At 40.2% G+C, this 25,495-nt stretch overlaps 1 protein-coding gene across 4 annotated transcripts in view; it reads left to right on the top strand.

The window, feature by feature from the left end:
• The window catches only part of TTC37 (tetratricopeptide repeat domain 37), a 50,397-nt gene extending 27,882 nt beyond the window's left edge, over window positions 1-22,515 (top strand). For 3 of the 4 annotated variants that reach the window (XM_040578916.1, XM_040578914.1, XM_040578915.1), the window contains 17 exons: window positions 116-190; window positions 805-946; window positions 2,101-2,194; window positions 2,751-2,828; window positions 4,713-4,837; window positions 5,708-5,831; window positions 8,049-8,270; window positions 9,117-9,189; window positions 9,924-9,977; window positions 10,095-10,206; window positions 11,491-11,619; window positions 12,250-12,371; window positions 14,195-14,353; window positions 16,862-17,014; window positions 18,781-18,911; window positions 20,588-20,711; window positions 22,288-22,515. In XM_040578916.1, the coding sequence (XP_040434850.1) occupies window positions 116-190; window positions 805-946; window positions 2,101-2,194; window positions 2,751-2,828; window positions 4,713-4,837; window positions 5,708-5,831; window positions 8,049-8,270; window positions 9,117-9,189; window positions 9,924-9,977; window positions 10,095-10,206; window positions 11,491-11,619; window positions 12,250-12,371; window positions 14,195-14,353; window positions 16,862-17,014; window positions 18,781-18,911; window positions 20,588-20,711; window positions 22,288-22,365 (1,995 nt within the window). In that variant the 3' untranslated portion in view covers window positions 22,366-22,515. The remainder of the gene's footprint in view (window positions 1-115; window positions 191-804; window positions 947-2,100; window positions 2,195-2,750; window positions 2,829-4,712; window positions 4,838-5,707; window positions 5,832-8,048; window positions 8,271-9,116; window positions 9,190-9,923; window positions 9,978-10,094; window positions 10,207-11,490; window positions 11,620-12,249; window positions 12,372-14,194; window positions 14,354-16,861; window positions 17,015-18,780; window positions 18,912-20,587; window positions 20,712-22,287) is intronic. The other variant, XM_040578917.1, reaches the window with a different exon arrangement.
• Window positions 22,516-25,495: the final 2,980 nt, after the last annotated feature.

The raw sequence follows: 25,495 nt of genomic DNA, 5'->3' as shown, positions 1-25,495 counted from the left end.
AAGAAAGCTTCATGTTAAATGCTTAAGATGTCCCTGACGTTAATGTGTGCTGAGATTTTTGTCAGTATCATAATTTTTAAAGTACTTGACCACAGCAACTTTTGCTTCTTTGTAGGCTCTTATTGCAGAGTCAGTAGGCAGCTATGATACTATGGATCTCTTCAGGCACACAACTGAACTCAGTATGCATGTAAGTGTAACAGTTGTATTGTCCAGAAGTTTCTGCATATCTAACCTCTCTACTTAGGTGGTTTATTTTTAAAAAAACAGGCAAGTCTTGAGTGGTGAAACAGTTATGGTCATGTTCCAGATGATATTGTCTGACTTCTGTGGTGGTGTTCCTGGCTTATGCTGGCACTGAATAGCAGGTAGTTATTTTATTCAGTGCTGTAGTCCAAATGGTCCAAGAAATCAGCTCCGTAAGTCATGAAAAACATTCTTGGTGCTCCACAGAATTGGACAGAGATCAAAGGCACAACTATTCCAGGAGGGATCAAGGATATTGCCAGTACCCTGAGTAATAAGAAAGCATGGGACTTTACATTCTCTTACAGCTTTTTTTGTCTGTCATCCCTCCAGTGATTCAGCAAGTGATATGTTAATGTGAGAATTCTCTTTGCCCAAAGAAGTGAAAACTGTGTGTGGAGGAATTCAGTTTGGTGTTTTGTTCTGCTAACACCAATGCAGATTTTTAGCCAAGACTCTGCCTTAAAACACAGAATTATTATAATCTTTAATTATTTTGCTGTTGCTTGAACATGTTACGTGACTGTATTTTGGGGCTTTTTTTGTTTTTTTCTTGAGACTGAGGGAGCAAAAGGCTATGCCCACTGGGTATGTTCAACACTGCAGGATAAAAGCAACAGAAACACTGAACTCTATACATACAACATTGTTGAAATGAATGCTATTCCAGCAGCCCAGGTGGTCTTGAGCAAATATACAGGTAGGTAGTTTAAATACTTCAATAACCTGTTAAGCCTAACTGATACACCTGTACTAGTTCTGTCAATGAGTGATCTGGTGGGGTTGGGGAGAGGCTTTTGAGCTGTAAAGGAAGTAACCAAAACAGGGTAAGTGGGGCACTGATTTTTATTATCACACAAAGATGAAATTGCTGTGAGTTCTGTCTACCTACTCATTCCAGCAGATTATTTTTTTTTCCAAAAATCTGATCAAAATAGGGGCCAGAGCCATGTCATGCTTGTTATCACGTTCACTATCAGACTTCCTTTGGGTGTGTCTGTATGCATAGGCACAGATAGATGCTAGCTTCTCTTCCCTTGTGCCATCATGTCTGGCAGAAGCCTTCTCCTTGATGCTGTGTAACTCTCGTCACCTCAAGCATATGATTATCTCAACCTTCAACAGAAAACAGATCGTGTTCTTGGGCATGGTTCCAAGCCAACGTGGCTTCCCTGTTGGACTACCTTGTGTATGTCTAACCTGGAAGGTAGATTGAGCAAATGCAGATTCTCTTTAATCTGCATATGTTACTGTAAATACATCTTTTAGTAACCTCTTTCTGTTTTTTGAGAGCTACAAAATAAAAGTGCAAGCACTTAAAACGAGACAAATGTGAGACTACCTTTGTGTAATCCCTGTTCTTATATAGACTGCAGGAGGGACCTACATGATCCTTCCTAGTCTGGGAAAAAAGGTTAGAAGTCTGAGATGAGATGACAGCTGACAAATCTATGCCGTAGCTATTAATAAGCATTTCAAGGTTGTAGTGTTCAAAAACTAGAAGGTTCCGATAGTATTTTACTGGAGTCAATATAAGTTGAATAGTTTCCTATTTTATTACAAAAACCTCAAACCACTGCATGCTGAAAAACTTAAAATATGCTAAAGACTTAAATTTAATTTCGTTGTAAACGTTTTTGAGCTAACCTCATGTCATATTGTGAGTCTTCATATCTCTTCTGTATTTGCCTGCAGCCTGTCAAAATTATTCCAGTGAGCAACTAACAGAAGCACTTGGCAAAGTGTTTTGTATATATACATACACTGTAGCATCAATGTAGCAATGTTTTTGTAATGCTTTTTCACAGCTCTTTCTGATCATGTTCTCCTATATTGTCAATTCTGATTTTCTAGAAAGAAATCCAGACGATGCATCGGCTTTCATAATGCTTGGTTATTTGAATGAGTATCTGCATCTAAAAAGGCAGGCAGCAGATGCTTATGAGAGGTAAACTGTACACCCTTGGAAAGTTTACTGATAGGAGCTCTTTGACATCTTTTTCCATACACCAGCTGAAAAACTTAAGGGTTTTTCTTTTCCTTTAGTAAACCTTACTTTTCAATTCAATAGTACATTTCAACTAAGCATACTGTAAGGGGAGGTGTGGGGATGTTCTTACATCAAACTTGGAAATGCAGAACACAGAACTGGAGGTACAAAGGCGTTCCAAGGCTTTGGTGTCGTACTAGGACATATAGCTAATGCACTCTATGGGATTTAAGTGATGTTTTGGGGGTTGGTAACTTGGTTTTACTTTTGATCTCTACTCCATTCTAATTAATGGAGGTCGTTGGTCTTTGTTTTTTTAACCTCCCTTCACATGGTAAGGGGAGGCGGTGAACATGTTTGCTGATGCATTAAAATGTTAAAATAGCCTCTGTTTGTGCTTAATTACATAGGAAAGCTTCTGCATAAAACATTTGTCCATTCTGCTTTGAGAACTATTGTCAAAATATGCGTGTTACAGTCAGATGGTAGTTATCTTAATTGTGGTTATTTTCAGGGCAGCTTCATTGCTGAAAAACTCCGAAGATACTGAGAAATACAATACAGCAATGCAAAACTATGGCAGATCATTGTGGTAAGTGTTTGTTGACATACCTTCCCAGCCCCTAACTTCAGCTTTGGATGTAGTGAATGCAGTGGTGCAAAACACAGATGAAGCTAAATGGTGAAAGGTGGTTGCTAAAAATAATCTATTAAATGTCATTCTTAACTGTAGACAATTTTGACTGAATTTTGTATGTGCTCCAGAAATGGTTACTGTATTAAAAAAAAAAAACAAAAACAAAACCAAGGAATTGTGGTATGTTCACAATGTCACATATGTAGATATATCTTCACATATAAGTGATTCCCTTACCCTTAGCTTGATGTACTTACCTGCCTTAACATAATCTACACAGTGTAGCTTTTTATGGTCTCCAGAATGAATTGGTTCTTCTACAGTCTCCACACTTGAGATATGTAGTAGGCTTAGTCCAGATAAAATAGCTGCTTCAGGTTTATTAGAAACCCCTTCTACCTGCCCTTTGAATATCTATTGACTTGTACAACCTGAAGCATGTGGGGTTGGGGTGTTGTATACATGTATGTAATCTTTCTTCTGATAATCTTGTCTTCTGCAGTCCTACTCACAATTCCATGTTCCCTTCACTTCTGGTTCTGAGGGAACGCAGGTGTCATGGTTTAACCCCAGCCAGCAACTAAGCATCACACAGCAGCTCGCTCACTCTCCCCCATTGGGATAGGGGAGAGAACTGGAAGAGTAAAAGTGAGAAAATGATATAAAGACAAACTAAGTAAAGCAGAAGCCATGCACAGAAGCAAAGCAAACCAAGGAATTAACTCACTGCTTCCCATGGGCAGGCAGCTGCCCAGCCATCCCCAGGAAAGCAGGGCTGCATCACGCCCAACGGTGACTTGGGAAGGCAAATGCCATCACTCCAAACCTCCCCCTTTCATTCTTCCCCCACCTTTATCTGCTGAGCATGATACCTTATGGTATGGAATATCCCTTTGGTCAGTTGGGGTCGGCTGTCCCAGCTGTGTCCCCTTACAGCTTCTTGTGCCCCCCCCAGCCTACTTGCTGGTGGGGTGAGGTGAGGAGCAGGAAAGGCCTTAGTGCTCTGTAAGCCCTGCTCAGCAATAACTGAAACATCCCTCAATTACTGACACTGTTTCCAGCACGAATCCAAAATACAGCCCATGCTAGCTGCTGTGAAGAAAACCAACTCCACCCCAGCCTAAACCAGCACAGCAGGACACAAGTCTGAATGGATGAAGACTTTCAAGCTTCTCTTTGATAGGAGATAGCTCAAGCTCTGCTAGTTAGATATTGGTCAGCTCTCTAGGGAAACTTCATATATTGTTAAGTTTCTGTACGTGACACTGGAATTTCTAGGCTGTGATGATGTGATAATTCATTATTTAACTGCAAGGAGGATTTTAGAAATAACTCTTCAGTATTCTGTAGTCTCATATCCAGGCTTTATGTGTGGTGATTCCTATATGCAATTTCTACAAGAACAAAGCTCCAGTAACTAATAACTACTTCTCATAAACACAGTTCTGTATAATTTCTGCCATAGTGGTCTTAGAACAAGAATGCTGTATTTCTGTCTGTATATCCAATTGCCAGTGTGTGTGCATACTTTGATTTGCTTTTTTCATGTTTCTTCTTTGCCGTTTTGCCCACTCCACTGTGCTGATCATTAAGTGACATTCTTACAGCTTTCATGCAGTAGGGAGAACTTTTTCATATCAATTATTCTTCATGCAACAGGTAGTTGGAGAGAGTAACTGCTGTAACTAACAGAAGGAGGGTGGAGACCTAATCTTGTTCTTTTCCAGGTGTCTGCTTACAATTGCTAAGGAAAAGAAGATACTCATCTGTAGGGACAGGTCCTCTGAATTGTAGCAGCTATTGCTACATCCTTCATATCTGTGACTTTTGTTTTTACAGTGCCCTGGGTCAGTGTGAGAAGGCCATTGAGGTTTACATGTCAACACCCCTAACTGACTTTGATAGCATCGTAGGGATAGCATTAGCCTACTTCAAGAAAGGACTCTTAGAAGAAAGTATCAAAGGTAGGCATCTGCCTAATTAACACATTATGGGGCACCTCTTGAGATTAATCTTGACAAAATTTGTCTGACCAGCCTAGCTGCAGTTAAGTTTATTTCACTGTTTCGGTCCTAATGCATAAGTACAAATTCCACAACTGTTTTGATCAGGCTGTTTAGCAGGGTGCTGAACTATTCAAATGTACAAAAGGAAGCTACATTTCATCAAGTGTTTAATTCTTGTCCATTAAGCTGTTAGGCTCTTAGCTTCCCTTGTTCTCAAATTGAGTGGCTTTCCTGGAAAAATCAGTTCTGGGTAGGACATTAATGTGTTGTTCAAAGCCCTTTAGCTTTAGTGATAAATATAAGTGCTGTATTGTTGTGTTCTGCACTGCTAAGATGTGAGACTCCACAAAAGGCTATACTGAATTGTCAGTGTGGAAGCATAAGCACTCACAAACAGCCAGCTTAGCATTTTAAATAACCCTTAGTTTTTAATTGGAGTGATGTGTGCCCATCTAAAGCACTATTTCATAAATAAACTGTCATAGGGGAGTATTTATACATGTGTGTTCTTTCAGGCTTTTTCTGGATATTACAATACTGCTTTTCAGTTTTGGTTCCACTTGCTACATACTGAACAACTCCCGGGCCCTAAACAGCCCTGTAAATTTGATGTTTCCTAGCCCACAGTTACTTCCAAAGTCTTAGTCAACTTTTTCGTCTTCTGCCTATGGTTTGAGGTGTGAAAATACAGTGAACCTGAAACCAAAGCCCCCCCCCCCCCCCCCCCCCCCCCCCCCGCCGGCATGTGTTCTAATATCATGCCTTTGTAGAGGCTTTATAAACGTTTTTTTTCTCCTATTTCAATTTTGACTATTAAATTTTTACCAGCCTATGAAAAAGCCTTGTCTGTTGCTGAGTCTGAACAAAGTAAAGCACATATCCTGACTGCCTTGGCAATAATAGAGTATAAACAGAACAAAGTGGATGCTGCAAAGACACTGCTGTTTAAATGGTGAGTGGAGGCAATAATAATCAGTATATGATATTTCATTGTAATGCTGAATCCTGAAATTTACTTCTTTGGGTATCTCAAGTGGATATTTTCTTTTTGTGTTGCAGAACAAAAGTGGGAGTGAATGCCATGTTTTTCTGAGCTTCTTTATGTGATAGATCTGTTTTGGTTTGTGGCCTGTCTGATCTTGCATATTTGTAAAGCAGTATGGAATGGAAGGGTTAGTGGGCTGGGCAGTTTAGATGTCTAATATCTTTGAATGGCATTTTTAATAGGTTTATCTTCTAAGATACCTGTCGTTGTCCAAAGCGCTAGGCAATATTTTTGCTCTTTAGCTGTAAGAAATCTAGATGACTAATGAAAACAACTTCAGTTTAAATAGTCAGAAATGTCCAGAACAGTTGCGTTCCAAGCGCCATGGACAAAGACAGTCTTATAGCTTCCCCATGAAAAGAAATAGATCTGTATCGGTTGTTCTCTTAAGTCGTGAAAGTTGTTTGATTTTATTGTTTTTAAGAGCTGTGGAGGCTAAAAGCCCATGCATTGTTGTTAGTCTCCTGGTAGCTATGGATTAAGAGCTAACATTTCAGCCTCTCAGGATCAACTCTCTGTCAGTAGAGAACTCCAGTAATGGCTATGCAGTCTCCATTTTGCCAGCAGACTCCTGAAGTTACTGAATTAGTGAAGGTCCGTGTCATAGTACACTAAATCCTGAGTAACTGATCATTAGCTAGCTAGGAACTTGGTATTACCTACATCCCATTAATCACTGCCGACTTCTATTTTTGTCATAAACATCAACAATGAGAATTTTCTAGATTACAGTTGTTTGTGTTTAAAGAAAAAAAAAAAAGTAAATCGTTTAGGAAAGTAACAGGGCAGTGTATATGGCTAGATCTGAATGGGAAGCACAGTGCTTCAAAGGTATGTGGTGGATTTCAGTAATAAGAACAAAAATGGTGCATTCTAGTCCAATAGACAGATGTCTTTATTGAATGGAATTGATGCTAGATGACATGAAGAGCCTGGTAGGACTCTGAATAAGAAGCTGCCTTTCTTCTTTTCTCACAGCCAGCTTGGCACAGAGATTTTAAGCAGGTGTCTTTATAGCTAATATGATAGAATCCCGCTTCTCACTTGTTGAAGGGCATCCCTTTTGCACCAGATAACATACATGGTGCTGTCGATTCAAGTTTATCAGCTTTAACAGCTCTCAGAAGTTTTTCTTGCTATGGACTGAAAACAAAACATAGATGGGAAGTTTACATTCTTGTCTTTTTGAAGGCAAAAGTAGTCATCAGAAGCTTGATGAGGAGCCTGATAAGTGAAAGTAAGTAGCACTTCGTTCTGTAGTTACATGTAGGACATTACAGTGAAGTAACTCCAAATTGGTGTTGCTATGCTCTGTTTCGATACTTGCCTCTGTTCAGTACTGCAGTTTATTGAGTTGTCCTTGTTGTAAGAACCTCTTCAGCTAGTACATCAGTTAAGGTGGTTGGTTTTTGTTGGTTATACTGAGCTTACTGTTTTCACCAGAATAATTTGCTGGGGGAAAAAAAGTAACTCTATCTAGTATGTCTCAAATAAAGCTTGGAATACTATTGATATGAGGTTAAACTGCCTCCCATAGTGAAATGAATGGAACAGTGCAGCAGATAGTGATACTAAAACTAATAGATGGTGGAAAGCATGCTCAAACGACCTTACATTGGAACCAGGCTTCATGAAAATAAGGCATAAACATCCCTGTTCTCAGAAAGAGCAGTTTTATGCAGCAGGCTTATTCCTAGCTTTTTTCTTCCTGGATTTCTGTTGTAAAGCTGTAAATAGGCACACTACAGCTCAGGTTTGATACTAGTTAGAAGTACAGATGTCTTCAAGAAAAGAAAATAGTTGTCACTCTTACACGTAGTCTCTCACCATTCATTTTATGGCTGCTGCTGAAGGGCAATTAATGTGTTGGAGTCTTGCCAAGTAGTTATTCCTTGTAAACCTGAGTGCTGAAACGGCACGTAACCACTGCTGTTTCCTGTATCCTGAGACCTCAAGGGTACTGACCTGGCTTAATCCACTGTCCCACAGTGAGAGGCTGTTAATTCTGTGTACCATACATGATGCACAGGGCCGAGAGGACCCAGAAGTAACAAGTACTTCTAATGTTAACAGTATGTAAATTTGTGCTGAAAAATAGTGTTTCCTTCACTCCCTCTGATTCAGCAGCTCATTAAAGGAGCCTACTATGGAAAGTCTGAAGGCTTTGTGCACACTGGGACTGGTAAAACAGGATGCTACACTTGCAACTGCAGCCCTAAAAGAATTACTGAAGCATGAAAAAAGGGATGATGGGATTTATGAGACGTGCCTGATTGCATCTGCTGTTTACGCATTGCAAGGTAAAAATGTGGAGGTCCAGAGAGAAGTCTGCAGAGCAATACACCAGTACGTATTTTGTTTTTCTTTAGATTGCCTTGTAAATATATTGCTTTGATTACATTGAATAGTAAGCAAACCTCTGTTCACTTGCAGCATTCTTCTAAAAAAAAAATAAATTGTTTTTCAAATGTGACTTCCTCACTTGAGGTTTTAGCATTAGCTGACAGAAGCTTGCTTTCTGATTTATGGGATCAAATGGCAGAAGCTTCATGGCTAGTTTGGGGTTTTCTGGTTTTGTTTTGGTGGGTTCTTTGGTAGCTGTATCAGTTCACTGTTCTGTGCGAGCATTTTTCATCATATGTAGCAGAACTTTCAACTTAGAAAAATCTCTTGGGCTTTTATTTAACGTTTTAACAGCCATGAAGCCATGAAGCTGTTCATTCCATCAGCTAAATAAATGTCTGTGTTTAAGTGTGTTTTGATTAGCCTTAGCATTCTCAAAAGGGGGAACTTCAATCAGTGTCTTTAAGCTAGGCACACCTCACTGTCTCTCCAAGTGCTTTTGGAAACTATTCTTTATGCAAATTGTTTTTCTCCAGCTGCAATTAGAATTTTTTGCTCTGTTTGTGTCCTCACACTATGAGGACAAGACCTGTAGTCCTAAAGTTTATTTGTTTTCTTTCCGTGAATATTGATATGCTTATTGTACATTTTATTTCTTTAGCCAGCAATGTAACTTAAATGTTTTGTTGTTTGTTTAAAATTACTACCGATGTCTATTTTCAACCACGCTGTGGTGTTTTCTCAGTAGAAGAAAGATTGATTTGGGATTTATAGCAACTGCCAGCTGAGTAGTGGAAGACCAGGTTCATATCTAAACCAGAAAGCCTAATATCCTTGTTCTTTTCCCAGTAATCCTAATAATCCTGCCCTCTGGTCTCTTCTGTCTGGACTAGTTCCACTGTATGCACCACAAAAGGCAAAAGTAAGTGCGTTGCTGTAATACATGTGGGCTGTTCACATCCTGAGTAGTCAGTGAGGTTTTTTTTAACTAAAAAAAAAATCCCACCCTTCAGTACATGGACATTCACTGGTTAATACAAGAATTTAAGGCTTACGTACGCAAGCACATACAGGGCAATGCACGGGTACATATTGAAGTTATGTCTCCAGTTATTTGCCTCTTTCATGGGGTAGCACTTCTTTATTTTCTTGAAATAAACAGGAAAAATATGCTAGAATTATTCCAACAAGAAAATGCTGTACTGTGTATAATTTTTTTTGTTTAGTTTTATACATGTGTGTGTATATAAAGATCTATTAGGATTTACATACGTTCAATTTGGTTAATCTAGTCCATTTCACTTTTTGCAGTAGCCACTTATTTCCTTGATGCTTTTATGCTCATTATTAGCTCTTCTCCAAATAAATATGCTTTGTCTTAATTTATGTCAATTTTGTAAACAGAAATAGCACCTGAAAACAAACCCCTTCCTGTGTGGCGTTAAAATTAGAAACACGACGTGTGGATAAGTTCTAATTCTGAATGTGTTTTCCTAATTCTTTAATAAAACATTATACTGTAGGCAAGGAAAAGATCTCATTGTGCAAACACTTTATTTCTGATTAACAAAGATAGAAAGATCTTGGCATTACATTTTGTTTAGAATCTTATAACTAATCAGTCACATAATTAAATAAATTTTTTTAATCTTGCAGGGGGGAGCTGTTGCAGGAAAGGTCGCATGTGTACTTGATGTAAACTTCGAAAAGGTTTGGCTTTCTTAGATTTCAACTTTGTATAGTTGAAATCCATAAACAAGCCTTAAATTAATTCCATCTGATCACTTATATTATAGTGTTAAGTCACTTTTATGTTCTGTTTTATAGGAAGTCCTGATGAATATTGCGGTTAATCAGTTGGCAGCAGGATGTCACATGTTAGAAGATGAGAAAAACAACCCTCTGAAAAATATTCAGAAGGCAATCCACCTCTGTCCAGGTTACTCTTGTTCTCAAACACACTAGTGATTTTGTTTACCCATCAGAAACAAAACTATTGTGCTAACAAAACTAATCTGTTTTTCTTGCGTCGTTTTATTGTTTTGCATTATTGATGTATGTTTTGGAGAGAATCCTTATTGGTGAAATTTTAAGTTATTCCATGTTTAGACATGAAATAGACCAGAAGAACCAGACCAGAAGAAAAAAAATCACTGAGTTTTAAGGCTGGTTCTGAAAACATGGGTAATTTCTTAATCCCTCAGCAGGAGAAAGGTATTATGTAGTATAGTAGACAAAAAAGGAAAAAAAAAGTGCACATGTTCCCTCAGAGTCAGTATGCTACACCAAGCAGAATAGATTTATCCATCGAGCTTGTGAATTTGGATTGGAAATATTCTGCTACAATATGCTGGTTAAGAGCTATAAAGGAGACCTTCATTAAATGTATGAACTGCAAATCTAGTAGCTTTTTTAAGTGCTAATTTGCACTTGCTAGTGAGATACCAAAACTTTGTTTCTTCTGCAGTAATTTTGTTCTGATGCATTAGTGTGGCTGCAAGTTTAAAGTTTCAGTTACTTTCCTATAGGTACATACAAGAGTATGACCACTATTCAAAAGCTGTATGCTTTACCTTTTACTTTGTTAGATCTTCAAGTGTTGTTTCATTTTGCTGGCAAATTTATTATCTTTGGGATGAAAATTTGCGTGGGTGAAATCTTTAGCAGAGCTTGGTCCAGTTCAGGACAGAGGCTACTCTTCCAGTTGTAGTTGCTCCTCATGGGGCTAGGTCAGGGTAAAGCTGATGCTGGAATTAGCTGACACTAGAGGTGAGCACTTACTACCATAACTTTTATGCCAGTGGTGAGGCAAGACTGAGTCTTTGTGACTGAAAGCTGTGGATGGCATCTTGAGATTTCTGCTGCCACTGTTATGCAGCACTAAGTGGTAGTCAAGTTTAATCTGTGTACTGAGAAACAAACTGGCATCTTCAGGTTAGCGCACCAGTGGTTATGTGAAAAATGTATTAGTTGGCTTTAGAAACAGCATCTTTGTCTTACAGTTTGAAGAATCTTACTACTTAGAGGCGAGTAGCTCTCAGCTGCCTTGGGCTGAGCTGATGCAAGGGTCTGATTGAATTACTTGCCTTGCTCTTGCTGTTATTTACAGTGTGTGGTTTCATTGATGGCTATGTTTTTATGCCTAATCTGGTAAAGACCTTTCTAAATGAATGACCAGCATATTTAGAATGGTCACGAGTTGCCTTTAACAATCCTTTTCTAGATAATCCTGCTGCCTGGGCAGTGATAATGGCAGCCTGTCATGCTGAAAACACTGTTGCCTGTCTGAACAGCTCTCAGCCAAAGCGAATAGATCTGGAGATGACCCTTTTATCTACAGTTTCAGCCAAAAGTAAGCTATACTAGATTTCTAATTGAAAAAAGTAAAATAAAAATGAAATCTTCTAAGCTTGCAATACTCTTCTGAATTTCAGAAACTTGCAAATAAGCTGAGAATTTCCCAGTAGTGGTTTGAGCTGCAACTGTACTTTATCACATAAAAATGCTAAATCTTAATGTACAGCTACAGTTAATTATTTAAACACAGGTTGCTTTCCCCTCCAAAGCCTCAAATACTTTTTTAAAATAGCAGTTCTCAACTCTGCCTAAATGCATGGATGGATGTTTTACAGTACAGGAGCACTGCTTACAAGGAAAGGCTAAAGTACTCGTGAATTCTGTAACTTTTCCTGTAGAGGGGTATCTTTAGCCTCAGTCTTGCTTAGTGTCTGTAGTGTTTTGAAAACTGGAATTAAAATCCCATGTTTGATTTTATTTTTTTCAAACCGTTAAATCAAATGGTGTATTCTTTTTTCCCCCCTTCTTGCTTTTAAGTTTATAGTCTCTTAACATTCCCGCTAATGAAGGAAGCCATTTCAGGTTTATACTCCTCGTTCTTGTTTACCAGATCTAGAGCATGTGACATTGTATGGCACTACAGCATATACAGTAGTCTGGTTAAGTGTTTTATCTTGTTTTGCAGCTGGAGAAAGTAACCTTCCACGTAATTATATCCAGACTCTTGAGGACTGGTGTCTATGTCAAGCTATTACCAGTCTAGAGGAGACTGGTGAACTCTCAAAAGCTGAAGCTCTTTGTACCAAGGTATGATGGCATCATGCTGGCAGATTGTGGTGCAATTGTACAGAGATCATGGTATGTGTGCATTTACAAAAACATAATCTTCAAATTAGCAAATGTCTGCTCCATCAGAGCTACAAGATGCAATAGTAGTTAGCATTTTCTCCTCTCCCCAAGATACTTGCTCTGTTTGCAGCATGAAAACTGTGTTAATAGTTGAACTAAGCAGTGTATGATGAGACAAAGCTAAGTCTGCCCTTCCTGCTTTTATTCATTAACCTAGTGTTAAGCAAAACATGATGGAAATTCAAGACAAGAAGTCCAGGTAGGAGACTTGCAGGGGTCTTAAATGTCTTCTACTCTGTTGTGTTGGTATTCCATTTTGGAGCCACAAGTGGATGCTACAAGTTTATTAGAAAAGTCTTGAGGCAGCACAGTTGGGAGTGTGGACTAGGGTGTTAACAAGCCTCAAGTGTGTGTTTCATGTGTTCAAGAATAGAAGACTTGACAAAAGATGAGCAAAAAAACAATTGGACTCAGCAGCACACATCCCTGACTTTCATTAAGGAAAGTGACTAATCTCATGCAAATGTGATCCTTGCTTATGGCATTTCTGTATTAACAGGGAAGAGAGTTTAAAAATAACAAAACACCAAAACAAAAAGTCACTGAACATGCTGGTTTTCTAGGGAAAGTGTTTTCTTGTCTCTTTGCTTGATGAGGAGGTGTTTTCCTTTTCTGGCCATCATGTCTTACCATTAGCAAGGATCAAAGACTTCTAGACATACAAGGTGGTATCTGGCCATGGGGGAAGGTTATGGTGGGGTTTGTTTGTTTTTTGTTAGTTAAATTGCTTGGGGAGAGGATAGTTGGTGCCTGCAATTTGTAAAGAAACAAGAGTTACGTTCTCTGGTACTCAGACTCTCATTGATGGTTTTGGACTCCAGGATTCTCAGAACGCAGCGTAACTGGAGGTGATGAGTCAGGCACTGCAGTCTTTCAATTTGACACAGGCAACATGATTCCACACTTGTTAATGGTGGAAAATTGCAGCAAATATTAGCAGCTTCTTTTGTGTTTCAGAAAGCCTTTGGATGTTCGTGCATTCTTTGCAAAGCAGCAGCTTTTTAAGGACTCTCAGACAACATTTTTTTTTTTTTTTTTTTAAAAAGGCTGAAAAGTACCAGTGTTGTTTCTTAGAGAGGATCTGGTTTGAGTTACAATTCTTGGAAGTATTGTGATTGATTTGAAAAGTTAAAAAAAACTTGTAATGTGACTTGCAGAAGCTTCACATGCTTCGCCTGGGAAGGATGAAGCAACAGATGGCTAGTTTTCTGTCTCCTTTTTTGCATGAATTTGTCCTAAAAAGTACTCTGTAGGTTTCTGCTGTTACTGAACAGGAGATGTTTAGTAAAGTGCTTCTGTTCCAGTGAGAGTAAAGCACCTTAGCTGGAAGAACTGAAATTGCTTGGAACAATCTCAAGGTTACTTACAGCCACAAGAGAGGTTTTTGCCTCCGTTAGCCAAAAAGTTGTAATAATTGTGAAGCCAAAGGAGAATGAGAGGACTGCCATTTACCTGTCTTTCAGAAACCTCTGAAAGGGTAGGACATGTACAAAATTTAGGATAGACTTCAAATGTATTTTGAGGACAGAAAAAAACAGTATCTGTTTTCATGTGTCAATTCCTGGAACACTCCTTTGTGCAGAGTAGGAGGAAAATGCCATGTTGCGAGCATCCAGAGAATGCTTCCAATGCTGTTTTCTGTAAAGACCAAAATGGAAAAATCAAAGTATCTTCTGTTAGTTGGAAATGATAATTCTGATATCACATTGTTTTGGGTTTAGGGTTTAAAAAGTTGCCCTGAGCACCCGGCTCTGTTTTTGCTTTTGAGACAAGTTCAGTGTAAGCAGCTGTTGCAGTCTCATAAAGAACTTCCAGAAAATGTCCTGGAGGAGCTTCGCAAGACAGTCATGACCACTTCAACTTCAGTTGCAGCCTGGCAGGTAAGTGTGGATCCTCTCCCTGACTTTGGTGTGTGGCTCTCAGCAGAGCATGCACCACTGTAGGTGGGTGCGAGTCTGTTTCGCTGTTCGGTTTTATTTGTCTGCCAACAGCCAGTGGCAGAAAAAAACCAGCTTATATTCAGTTCACTTTAAGGTTACTCACATGTTAACTTTCTTTAATAGTTGAAATAATGAGGACCGTTAGTTAGAGCAAGCAGACATGGAGGCAGGAGCATTAAAAACTTGAGATAAACCCCTGGCGCCTGTGTCTTTAGGAACATGTGACTTGGCATGTGGACATAAACCAGCAAGTATTTTCATGTGGTAATATACAATTGTTTATTCAGGGTCAGAAAACCTGTGTAAGTCTTTTTCCATAATGATATCCTGACATGAGTTGTCACTGTTGTTTTGGCTAAGTTGAGCCTGCAGGGAAGAGAAATCAGTCCCAGTGAGAGTGTTCACTCCCTCCCTCCCATGGGATAATTTTTAGTTAATATGAAGGTGCTATAACTCACTTCATATGCTTTTTTCTGTGAGACAGTCTGAGAAGTCTGTCTCACACATGCCAAGAGATCTTTCTGGTGATCCAGCATATTTATTTATTTATTTCCTAACTGTTGCTGTTAGTTACAGTTACTATCTTCCTTTACCAATGTTAGCAGCATGTTGTTTAGAAAAATTCCATGAATTTTAAGAGTCCTTTATGTAGTTGCAGGTTTTATGGTGTTTCCTCTGCCTGTTGAACAAATAAAACTCTGTTTGTGGTAAGATTTACTGAAGCTGATTTCAGTCATAGAAGATCAGTGCAAGGCTGCTTGTTATAGGGCTACAAATCCTCTTCCTGTATGAGTATCATTTGTGGAACAGTGGTTTTTTGACACATTTTTCTTTTGTTTGTGAGTCTTCATCTTTCTGAACTGCAGAACTCATTCAGATGGATTTGCAAAATATGGGGGCACGCAAGACATGATTGTAGCCTCTAATTTAGTAATATATTTTGAAAATGGGAGTAGGGCTTGCACATTCTTCATGCATCACTTGCATAGCCGAGTGTCATCTTGCTTACAAGCAGGGGGAGTAAGTGAACTGAAAAGTGTATGTGATTTGTGGGGAGGGAAGAGTTGTTTTGTTTGTTTTAATACAGGCCTCAGGTAAGACACCTCTGAGGAAGATCTTTTCAGTCTTCAATTAAAGGAGATACTTCTCGGGGCTTGGATGTCATTCTGAAAAAGTCTGGCTGCTGTATCTGTTCCTAATGGATAGATCTATGCTTTAATGTTTTCTGGCTCTAGACTTCCGAAGAGTTTGATAAATGTTTTGTCTTACTCGGAAGCATCTATTGTGATGCCTTACAGTTACACTAAAGGTAGGGAGGCCATTAAATTTCCTTTTTGCTTAAGGTTTTGCCTTTTGTCTAAATGGTAGTTTTGCAGGATTTAGGAGTTCTGCTGTTCTGATGGCTGTTCTACTTTTTGTGCTGTGGATTACCAGGAAAATAAAGAAAAACTGATCTGGCAGAGCTGCCATTGTGCCTTTACATGAAGGTTCTTTTCTCCTTCAGATTTTGAATGCTAGGTTATCTTCAGCTGCAAAGAGCTGAGGCTGAGGAAAGCTGGAGGGGTTTTTTATTGCACATGAATGGATGTTTTACTTTACAAAGCAGTCCTGCAGATTGGTGTCAAGGATGCACAATCTCACTAGTGTTAGTAAATACCTCCTAGTGTGTCTCCTCTTAATGGTAGATAACTTCTTAACCCTTACTGATGCATAGAATTTTGCCCCTTCTAACACCAGGCAGTCTTCAGCTAGGAAAAGGCTAAGGACCTTTGCTTAAAAGCAAGTGAATTTTGGTTTTTATTAAGAAATTGCTTGTTTGCTTGGCAATCCAACAAAGAATATTTCTAAATGTGGCTTAGTGCATCTTGATGCATATCATGTACATGTCAGGAATTTGCAAACTTGTGGCTATGTCTGCTTCAAAACATGTGCCATGACCGCAGATTTAAAGAGGGAAGAATTAGAATCCTTTTCTTTCTTTTCACGAGCAAATCCAGGATATCCTGTGCTGAAGGAGCAGGCAGCAGGAGCATGAAACTGCACAGATCCCAGTGCCTTACTTCCTTTGCCCCATGCAGGCTCCTCCAGCATGACTCTGCTGGGTCAGAAAATGTGTAGATAATGAGCTCAGGCTCGCATTGTCATGTCTGTCATGTTCCTGGCATTACTTAGGTGGGCTGGGCAAACCTATCAAACAGTTTTCCATGAGTGGTCTAGGGAACTCCGGAATAATTTGCTGTAGTGAGGTGTACTGCCAGCTCTGCAGCAGACTGCATTTTCCTGCAGGGCAGTGGGCAGTATGTTCTTGGAATGAGGGCTGGATGTATGGTGGTGTTTTAGCTAATAGTATGCTGCGGTGCTCTTACAAATTTAACTAAAAGATATTATTACCTAATGCATGTGTGTTTCAGTGCCTCCATAACTGATTTTGTTCAATGTTTTTTTCAGTGGCTGGCAAAAGTGTATCAGTCTCAAAGAATGATGGTTGGAGCAGAGATGTGTTACAGAAAGAGTCTACAGTTGGCATCACAGCAGGGCAGCTGGAATGGGAAGTTATCCAGTCTGTTCTGCCTAGCTATGCTCGCACTGGAGATCTGCATGGTAGGATAATCAAAATTATATATATAACTGCATGATTCAACAGGAGTTCATGGGATGTAGGACTTCCGCAGTCTTTAAATGAAGCCCCTGTTCAAATGACTTAGCATTTTGTGAATGACAACTACAAAATCAGACACTGAGGGGCAGCGGACTATTTGTGGAATGTCTCTTTGTAAGAGGGGTTGCTGTGAAATAATCACAAAGAAGCCCTGTGTACATAAAGAAGCTAAGTTGTTCAGTAAGGCTTGTTTCTCTAATAACAGATTCAGATCGATCATCCAAATTGACATACCCTTCAAGTCTTTGTCCTCTTGTTCAGACAGCTGCCTAAATAAATGTTTTTCATGCACAGGTGCATGGACACTTCCGTCAAGTTTCAAGTAATTTTATGCTGTATGGTCATTTCTAGATATGGCGCCTTGCCTTGAAGTATAAAAACAATGTAAGGGCAGTGTACCTTGTGCTATAATGAAAATCATTCTACTCCCTGCACCAAGGTGAACATAACTCAAATTCTTGGCGAGTGTCTGTTCCCTTTAAGCATTGTCTCTAGAAGCTTGACGTGCACTACCACACTTCTTTAAAGCCTGGTGTAAAACAGATACTGCTGTGATCCTGGCTAAAGCTTTTTTGTGTATTTTAACAGATGATCAAGGTAAGAGCCATAATCAAAATCAGGCAAAGGAACCCCATATATCCTGACCGCTTATATAAGAAAAGCCAGTCACTTTTACCAAGGATAAAGCTGTAAAGCTGTTGCTCCTGGTGTGAAAAGAGAATCCCCCTCAGTGTAGACAAGTTTCTTTCTCACAAACCAAAAGACAGAATTTGTTAAGTGACAGGATTTTTCCTCCCATGGTTCTTCTGTCTGTTTTCTAGTGGTCTGCTCCCTGTTTCCTGTAGCTCCTAAATGTCTCCACAGGTTGCAAGATACTTGCTAAGTTAATTAATACTACATCTTCAAGTGCTGGCCTGAATTACCTGAGAATATACAAGACTTTGTTTTAAAATATGATTAGTATAAATTTTACTGTCTTACGTCTACTATTTGCATGAGCAAAGCAGCTGATGAGTGGATTTCTTTTCAGCCTCTCTAATCTGCGCTGGCTTAATGAAATGTGCAAAAAGCCTCCTGAAAACCTTGCTCACACCCAAGAAAACTTGTGTTTGAAAATTGCTTGTCTCCCAATTACCTGTCCAAATGAAAATTTGGGCACCCCTTCAAATACAGCAATTTGAATGCTATCCAGACACAATGGAGATAATAAGGTTTTTCTTAAGCCAGATCCATAGAGATTTGCTCAGTAGTTGCTCTGTTAGGTAACTACTGTCTTGAAGTTGGTTTTTACTTCTGGTAAAATATGATGCCACTTCTGGGGATAAATTCTACATTCTAGGGTAGTCTTGTACATGGGATGAAGATTTACAAGCTGAAGAGCAAATAAGTGTTTCTGATTAAAACAAGCATTACTAAAACATGCATGGAAAAAACAGAGATTCTTTGCATAAATGAGCAAGTGGAATGCTGGCAAGGCTGGTCCTAGGATACTGAATGTGACTTTTCCAGGCTCTTCTAACCACTGTTTGTTGAGGTTTTTTGAAGAAACTTCTTTATAAATTGCCAAATAATCACAACAGCTTCAATTAAGCTCTCTCTCTGTAGAGAGCTGCAAACAAAACCTGATTTACGCTACACACTACAATAAAGCCCTTTCTTTTTTCTTTATTTTTCTATTTTTCTCCCCCCTGCCCCCCCTTTATCATAGGCTGATGTCTCAAATGAGCACTGGCCATCCTTGGTTCAGGAGGCAACAACTGAGGCTTTGAAACTTTCTTCTAGCCCCCTGGCAGCTCTCCTACAAGCATTGCTACAGTGTAACCGTAAAATGGGAGCAAGGTATGCATGATCTTTTAATTTTAAATTGAACACTGTGTAAAGAACAAGCAGTCATTACCCTCAAAAGTAACTCCAAGAAGTAAAAGAAAATCACAAACAGGAAATAATTCTTGAAGTAGTATGGCAGTTAAAATGGAGAGGTGGGGAAGCAGTTAGTAGTGTGGGGAGCAGGAGGCAGCAGAATGTGCCTCCTTTTCTGAAAAAAAAATGTTTATGACCTTCATACCAAGAGAAAAAGAGCCGTTAAGACAATTCTGTTTTAATAGCATGTTAACTAAAGAAATTAATCGGGAAAACTGTACATTCTCAAAGATGTGGAATCACAGTGGAAACAGGTATCATACTCTTGTCTACTGCTGGGTTTCATTTTGATCCTAAATTGAGCTCGCATTCAAAGTTCCTGTTCATGCCCAGACAACTAGGTGCTCATTGTGGAAAGAGAAGAAGATTTGGGGAAGGAGCAGGGCTTGGAAACCTCCTGCTTTGTGGGTTTGGTTATTAAATCTAGTTTGTCTTTTGCAGAGTTTTTGCTTAAGCTATGGAAAATTGGAATGTTCTTGATGGCTTTGTTCAATAATTTCACCTGGCTTTATAGATAATGCTAAAAAACTGGCTTAGTTTCTCTGTGGGCCTTTAGGAAGGTGGCAGGCAGTCAAATGTGGTTGTGATGGTTGTCAATTTTAACAAAACTGGGCCGAAAACTTACTTAATCAATTAAAATCAGTCTTACTGCAATTTCAGATACTAATTTGTGTGAACAGTAAGAAACAGAAACACCTCACCTGCCTAGGTGTTTCAAAATCCTGAAACAAGAAATTAATCTTAAGTACAAAGAACAAACAAAAACCAGATGTAACCTCTCACAGCCTTTAAAATCACAATGTACTGGAAAGTCGCATTGGTTATAAAAGACAGAATTCTTGAAACAAGAGCCAAAGCTGATGGAGCACCAGTGAATGAATACGACATCTGTAAACTTAATTGCCAGTTTTTACCAGATTTCTAATGACACAGGGAATTTGAAAATGTCTTGGATAGGTATAAACTAGCGGTGTTGGAAGGTATCAGCCAAGTGGAATTTTAGACTTTGTGTAGCACTCTTTTTTCCAATTTCCATCTTTTCTGCAATTTTGCATTTTGCCTCTGCGTTTGCAGGAACTGCAACACCTTTTCTGAGTGCCTGGATTAAGTATATTTGTGTATAATATTAAATTCTGGGATTTTTACAATTTATCGTGACACCTGCTTCTCTCAGGTGCAGTCTTCCAAAAGGTATATTTCATAGCTTTTAAACAGGATAATACCTGCTATACTTGTTCAGCAGGTACAAACTGAGACCAAGAGTTCACAGATAGATTATGTTTATCATGTTATTGTAGCAGTCATAAACTCTGCTCTGTCAGTGCAATTTGGGTTACTTGCTAGTTAAAGCAGTAACTTGAGTGTAATATACCAAGCACGACAACGGTAGCAGTATTCCTCAGCATTGTAGGTGCAACGATGTAGGAAACAAAGGAGTGTACAGCTCTGCTCCCTCACTTTCTTGGGTGGTATGTAATTAAGGATTTTCCCTTATATTGTTCCTGATCATTGTGGCTTGCTCTGGAACACTGGTATGTTACATGCCACCTATTCAGTTGCATTTGATTTTGATTATGTTTTGATTATGCTTCTAGGGAGACTCGTCGAATGTTGGAAAGAGTGGTTTATCAACCGGGGAATCCAGAAACCATAGTGTCAGTGGCACGCTGGTACCTGCTGCAACATCTGTATGCCAAAGATGATTACGAATTAATAGATGTAAGACATTCCACTTTACACAGAAATTCTGTCAATTTACATTGAATATTGTGCCTGCAACTTGGAAGTGGGGTGGAGGGAGGCTGGGGAGGTGCTGGCTTGCCTGCTCTAAGGTTGCAAGGTTAAAGGATTCTACACTGATGAAATTACCTCAGTTTTTGAAATTGCATCAAGTTTGTTTGAAAGTCTTCCATTCCTCCATGCAACGCTAATAAAAAAACCAAGCAGTAATACCTCTCTGATGCAAACTGGCAAGAATTCTACTAGTGACTCTTCAGTAGACATGAGGACCATTTTGTTAGAATTTTACAAGAATATACTAAAGCACTGAAAATGTTAATTCCCTCAAGCCTGTCTGGAACAGTGCGGTATCCTTGACCCAATAGATCTGAACAGTAGAGTGCTGTACTTTCTTAAGACTTTCATTACATCTGTAATGGTACATTATTTTCAGTATATAGTAAATGGTACATTAGTTTCTGTTGACAGTACTTCACAAATGGATTTGCTCAAACTCACAAATCCACACAGCTCTTTCATGTGATGCAGAGAGGGGTGCTTCATTTTGGTTGTAATTGGAGTCATTGAGCTACTCAGACTCCGAATACACTCTCCTAATAATCTCCTTGCTGCCTCCATTGGCACAATGAGCTTTTTTGCCCAGATTAACAGCTATGCCCTGGTGAAACTTTGAATCCATAACAAAATGCATTTGGAGGCACGACACATCAAGGAGGCTCAGCATTGACAAAAATTCATACACAGACACACAGGTTCACAAAAAAAGCTAGAATTAATGAGTTCAGATGATTGTGGTACAATCTCGTTGCACTCGCTTCCTCAAAGTCGTCTGTACTTCCTACCAATGGGTATAATAACAATAACAGCTAAAGATTTTCTTGACTCTCCTTAATGGTTTTCCGTTGTAATATATGGATGTTGCGCATATATATATGTATATATATATATACACTACAATATATATAGTTGTATAATGTGATTGGATTACAAGTGCTGGAAGTTTATGAACATCTGGAACGTTAGGCTGCCATGGGAGCTTTTTTAGTAGTAGAAAAGCTGCACATAGGAGGTGTGGAAAATAAATCAAAGAAGGGTAAATTTAAATGGGGGCAGCAGAAGGATACCTTGGCAGCCTTGTTTAAGTAGCTGCAGAGAATGCTCCTGTTTGGCAAATTGAGATTTATACAGATGTACTAGGAGGAGGCAAGTGTGTGTCAGCAGGGAGATAGGTCTCAGCTAGCTCTGCTTGTTTCATTGCCAGAAGGTAACTTTACTTGTCAAACTTAGTCTCAGCCTCCAGAACGGAGGAAGCAGTCGTAGGGCATTGCAAATGACTGCTGGTGTAGCAGGTCACTACAGGGCAGAGTTTTTTGAAGGCCTGATGTTTTAAGCAAGCTGATGCGTAATGTTGAATATTACCTAACTGGGTTTATGGGTTATGTCATCTTTTAGGGAAACTGCATAGCATAAATTAAAATGCACTTGAAATTACCAGTAAAACACTACCAGTAAAATGTTGAATTCTCGGGTTTTCATTGTTTGTTGTTCTCTGCAGATGCTTATAGAAAATGCCAAAGCTAATGGAGATGTTAGAGCTCTGGAACTAAATGAAAAATTGTCAGCAAGTGCCTAGTATGGACTGTCTCAAGCAACAAGTCTTCCATTCATCCAACTTCCTCTGTCCATCTTCCAGGAGAATATGTGGTCTGGGCTTTACTTGTTTGTGTCTGGTTTTGATTTTGTCTGCAACTTTGTCTTTTGTTCAAGAAAAAGTAGAACTACAGTAGGTTATTCTTGTTGAGTCATGGCATCACAGACTGGTTTGGGTTGGAAGGGACCTCAAAGACCATCCACTTCCACACCCCTGCCCCGGGCAGCGACACACACACCCTCCCCCCAGCGCAGGCTGCTCCCAGCCCCGTCCAGCCTGGCCTTGAGCCCTGCCAGGGATGGGGCACCCACAGCTGCTCTGGGCAGCCTGGGCCAGCGCCTCGCCACCCTCACGGGGAGAATTTCTTCCTTATATCGAGCCTAAATCTGCCCTCTTTCAGTGTAAAGCCGTTCCCATTGTCCTATCCTACATTCCTGTGTAAAATGTCCCTCTCCAGCTGTAATTTGGTTTGCATAGCAAGGTTTTGGGTGGTAGTGGGAGGACTACATGGGTGGCTTTTGTGAGAAGCTGCCAGAAGCTTCCTCCATGTGAGGTGACATAGAGGTGACACCTGCCGGCTCCAGGATGGACCTGATGCTGCGAGCCCATTGGTGATGGTGGTAGTGCCTCTGGGATAGCACATGAAGAAGGAAAAACAAGATAAAAATCTGTGCCAGCAAGAGAGAGGAGCAAGCGACAACTCTGCAGACACCCAGGTCAGTGCAGAAGGAGGGCAGGAGAAGAGCAGAGATCCCCCGGCAGCCTTGGTGGAGACTGTGGTGAGGCAGGCTGCCCCCATCCACCCACGGAGGTTAACGATGGAGCAGATCCCCACCCACAGCCTGTAGAGGACCCCACGTCAGGGCAGGAGGGTGCCTGAAGGAGGCTATTGACCCATGGGCAGCCTGCACTGGAGCAGGTTTGCTGGCAGGACTTGTGACCCTGTGGGGGACCCACGCTGGAGCAGGCTGTTCCTGAAGGACAACATCCCATAGGAGAGACCCACGCTGGAGCAGGGGAAGTGTGAGGAGGAAGGAGTGGCCGAGACAGCATGTGATGGACTGACTGCAGCCCTATCCCCCTGTGCTACTTAGGGGGAAGAGGGAGAGAAATCAGGAATTAAGTCCAGGAAGAAGGGAGCAGGAGCAAAGGTGTTTTTCTGATTTGAATGGTAATAAATTAAACTAATTTTCCTCAAGTTGAATCTGTTTTGCCTGTGATGGTAATTGATTAAGTGATCTCCCTGTCCTTATCTTGACCCACAAGCCTTTCATTGTATTTTCTTTTCCCTGTCTGGTTGAGTGATAAGAGTGGTTTTGGTGGGCACCTGGCATTTTGCCAGGATCAAACCACCCACACCAGCTTTCTTGTCTGCCGGTTTAGGTACTGGAAGTTTGCTAAAAGGTTTCCCCAGAGCCTTTTCTTCTCCAGGATGACCAAACCCAAATCAGTCTGTCTTCACAGGAAAGGTGCTCCAGCCCTCTGATGATCCTATACTTTATCTGAAAGGAAAACCCTGAATTTTGCTTTTGTTTTCCTCCTCACTGAAACTTCAGCACTATTCACAATGGAGAGTACTTGTCTGTATTTCCCCCTTGGCCACACACAGAAGTACAATATTAACGGCATTGGCAGTGATGCAAGGTTTTGTTGGCATAGAATTTACTAGCTAAGTAGCAGCTAACTTTTCTTCTCTCCCAGATACTGTAAAACAATGAGAGATTTAAAATGCCTGTATTATTCTGATATACTTTATTTTGCAGTTGAGACCCAAATTCACTTGGAACTTCCATGTGGTGTCAGTTTATACCTTGTTAAATTATATATTTTTTTTAAGCTACTTTTAACTACAGCAGTGTATCCTCTTGACTGCAGGCTTCAGTGAACATTCCCATCAAGAAAAGCTTGTGATCATCAGGGACAGGGTCATATTTATAAATGTGTATAACAGGCTCTATTTATGTCTAGATAATTCTGCTGCGGACTGCGTAGTTGGATGAGTCACGACAGTGGCTCTTAAGACGTGATGTTATTTTGCCTTTCAGTACATGAAAATAAATAATAAATCAATGACTAATCTGTTAATGTCGCCATTGAGATTTTCAAGCTGTTGACAGGAGTCACGATAGCTCTCCATTTCCTGGTTTAAAGTTTCTTAAAGCTACTGTCTGTTCACCGAAGGTTTATGACGGCTCATGCAATCCCGTGTCACAGAGACAAAAGGTCACTTCCCAAGGACCGCAGTGGGGGTGCCTTGGGCACAGGGTGGTTTCAGAACCATTTGTATTGGGCTTAAAGAAAGCAGGGTGCCGAGCCGGGGTGCGTGGGGCATGCATCGCTGCAGCCGGCTGTGCACGGTGGTCTCTGGAAAGCGGGCGAGAGCTGCACGTGTGCCACTGTCAGCTTAAATTGGGAAACTAAGCTCAGTAGGCTGGGGTTCTGCTCTGTGGAGGTGAGTAGAAACTTCCCTGAATGGCAAGAATCCCTCTTTGTCTCCCACACTTTTTTCCTCCCACCCATCTCCATGCCAAAGACCTTCTGTAAAAAGCTTTTTCCCAGTAAATTTAGATCCATTGTGGTTCCCTTCACAGCCTGCTGTCACATAGTCTTGAACTATCAGTAACTGCAGATACTAAAAGGGAACGTTGCAAAAGCCAGACTCGTGACTCTCAAGACTAGCTATAGCTTTTTTTAGCTTGCTGCTATTAAAAACCGGGAAAAGTTCTTGCAGCGTATAGTTTGCATCCCTGGTGTATGGTCTCTGTATCTGTGCCTCCTACTCTAGTGGTGGGAGAGCCATCATTGCCAGCTCTATGACAGCGCAGTCGGTGGCTGCCTGCCCTCCTTGGTGCCTCGGGCAGAGATCCTGCGCCACGAGCGTTAGCCTGTACTTTCTTCGGCACTAAACCTTAAGTACTTTCCAACACCCAGGAGGACAGACAAGTAACAACTCGCCAGAGAAACCAGCGAAATAGCTGTCAACAGTGAATATTCCGTATTAGGAAAAAAATTAACAATAGTAGAGTTTTTTTCCCTTCAGAAGACCATGAAGTTACTTTTACCGTGATCGGTGATGAACTCTGTGAACACAATAATTATACAGCCCAAAGCT

The sequence above is a fragment of the Falco naumanni genome, chromosome Z (assembly GCF_017639655.2).
Source record: "Falco naumanni isolate bFalNau1 chromosome Z, bFalNau1.pat, whole genome shotgun sequence".
In the NCBI taxonomy this organism is placed as follows: Eukaryota; Metazoa; Chordata; class Aves; order Falconiformes; family Falconidae; genus Falco; species Falco naumanni.
The sequence above is the reverse complement of the archived record's forward strand: the minus strand, read 5'-3'. Positions and strand labels throughout refer to the sequence as shown.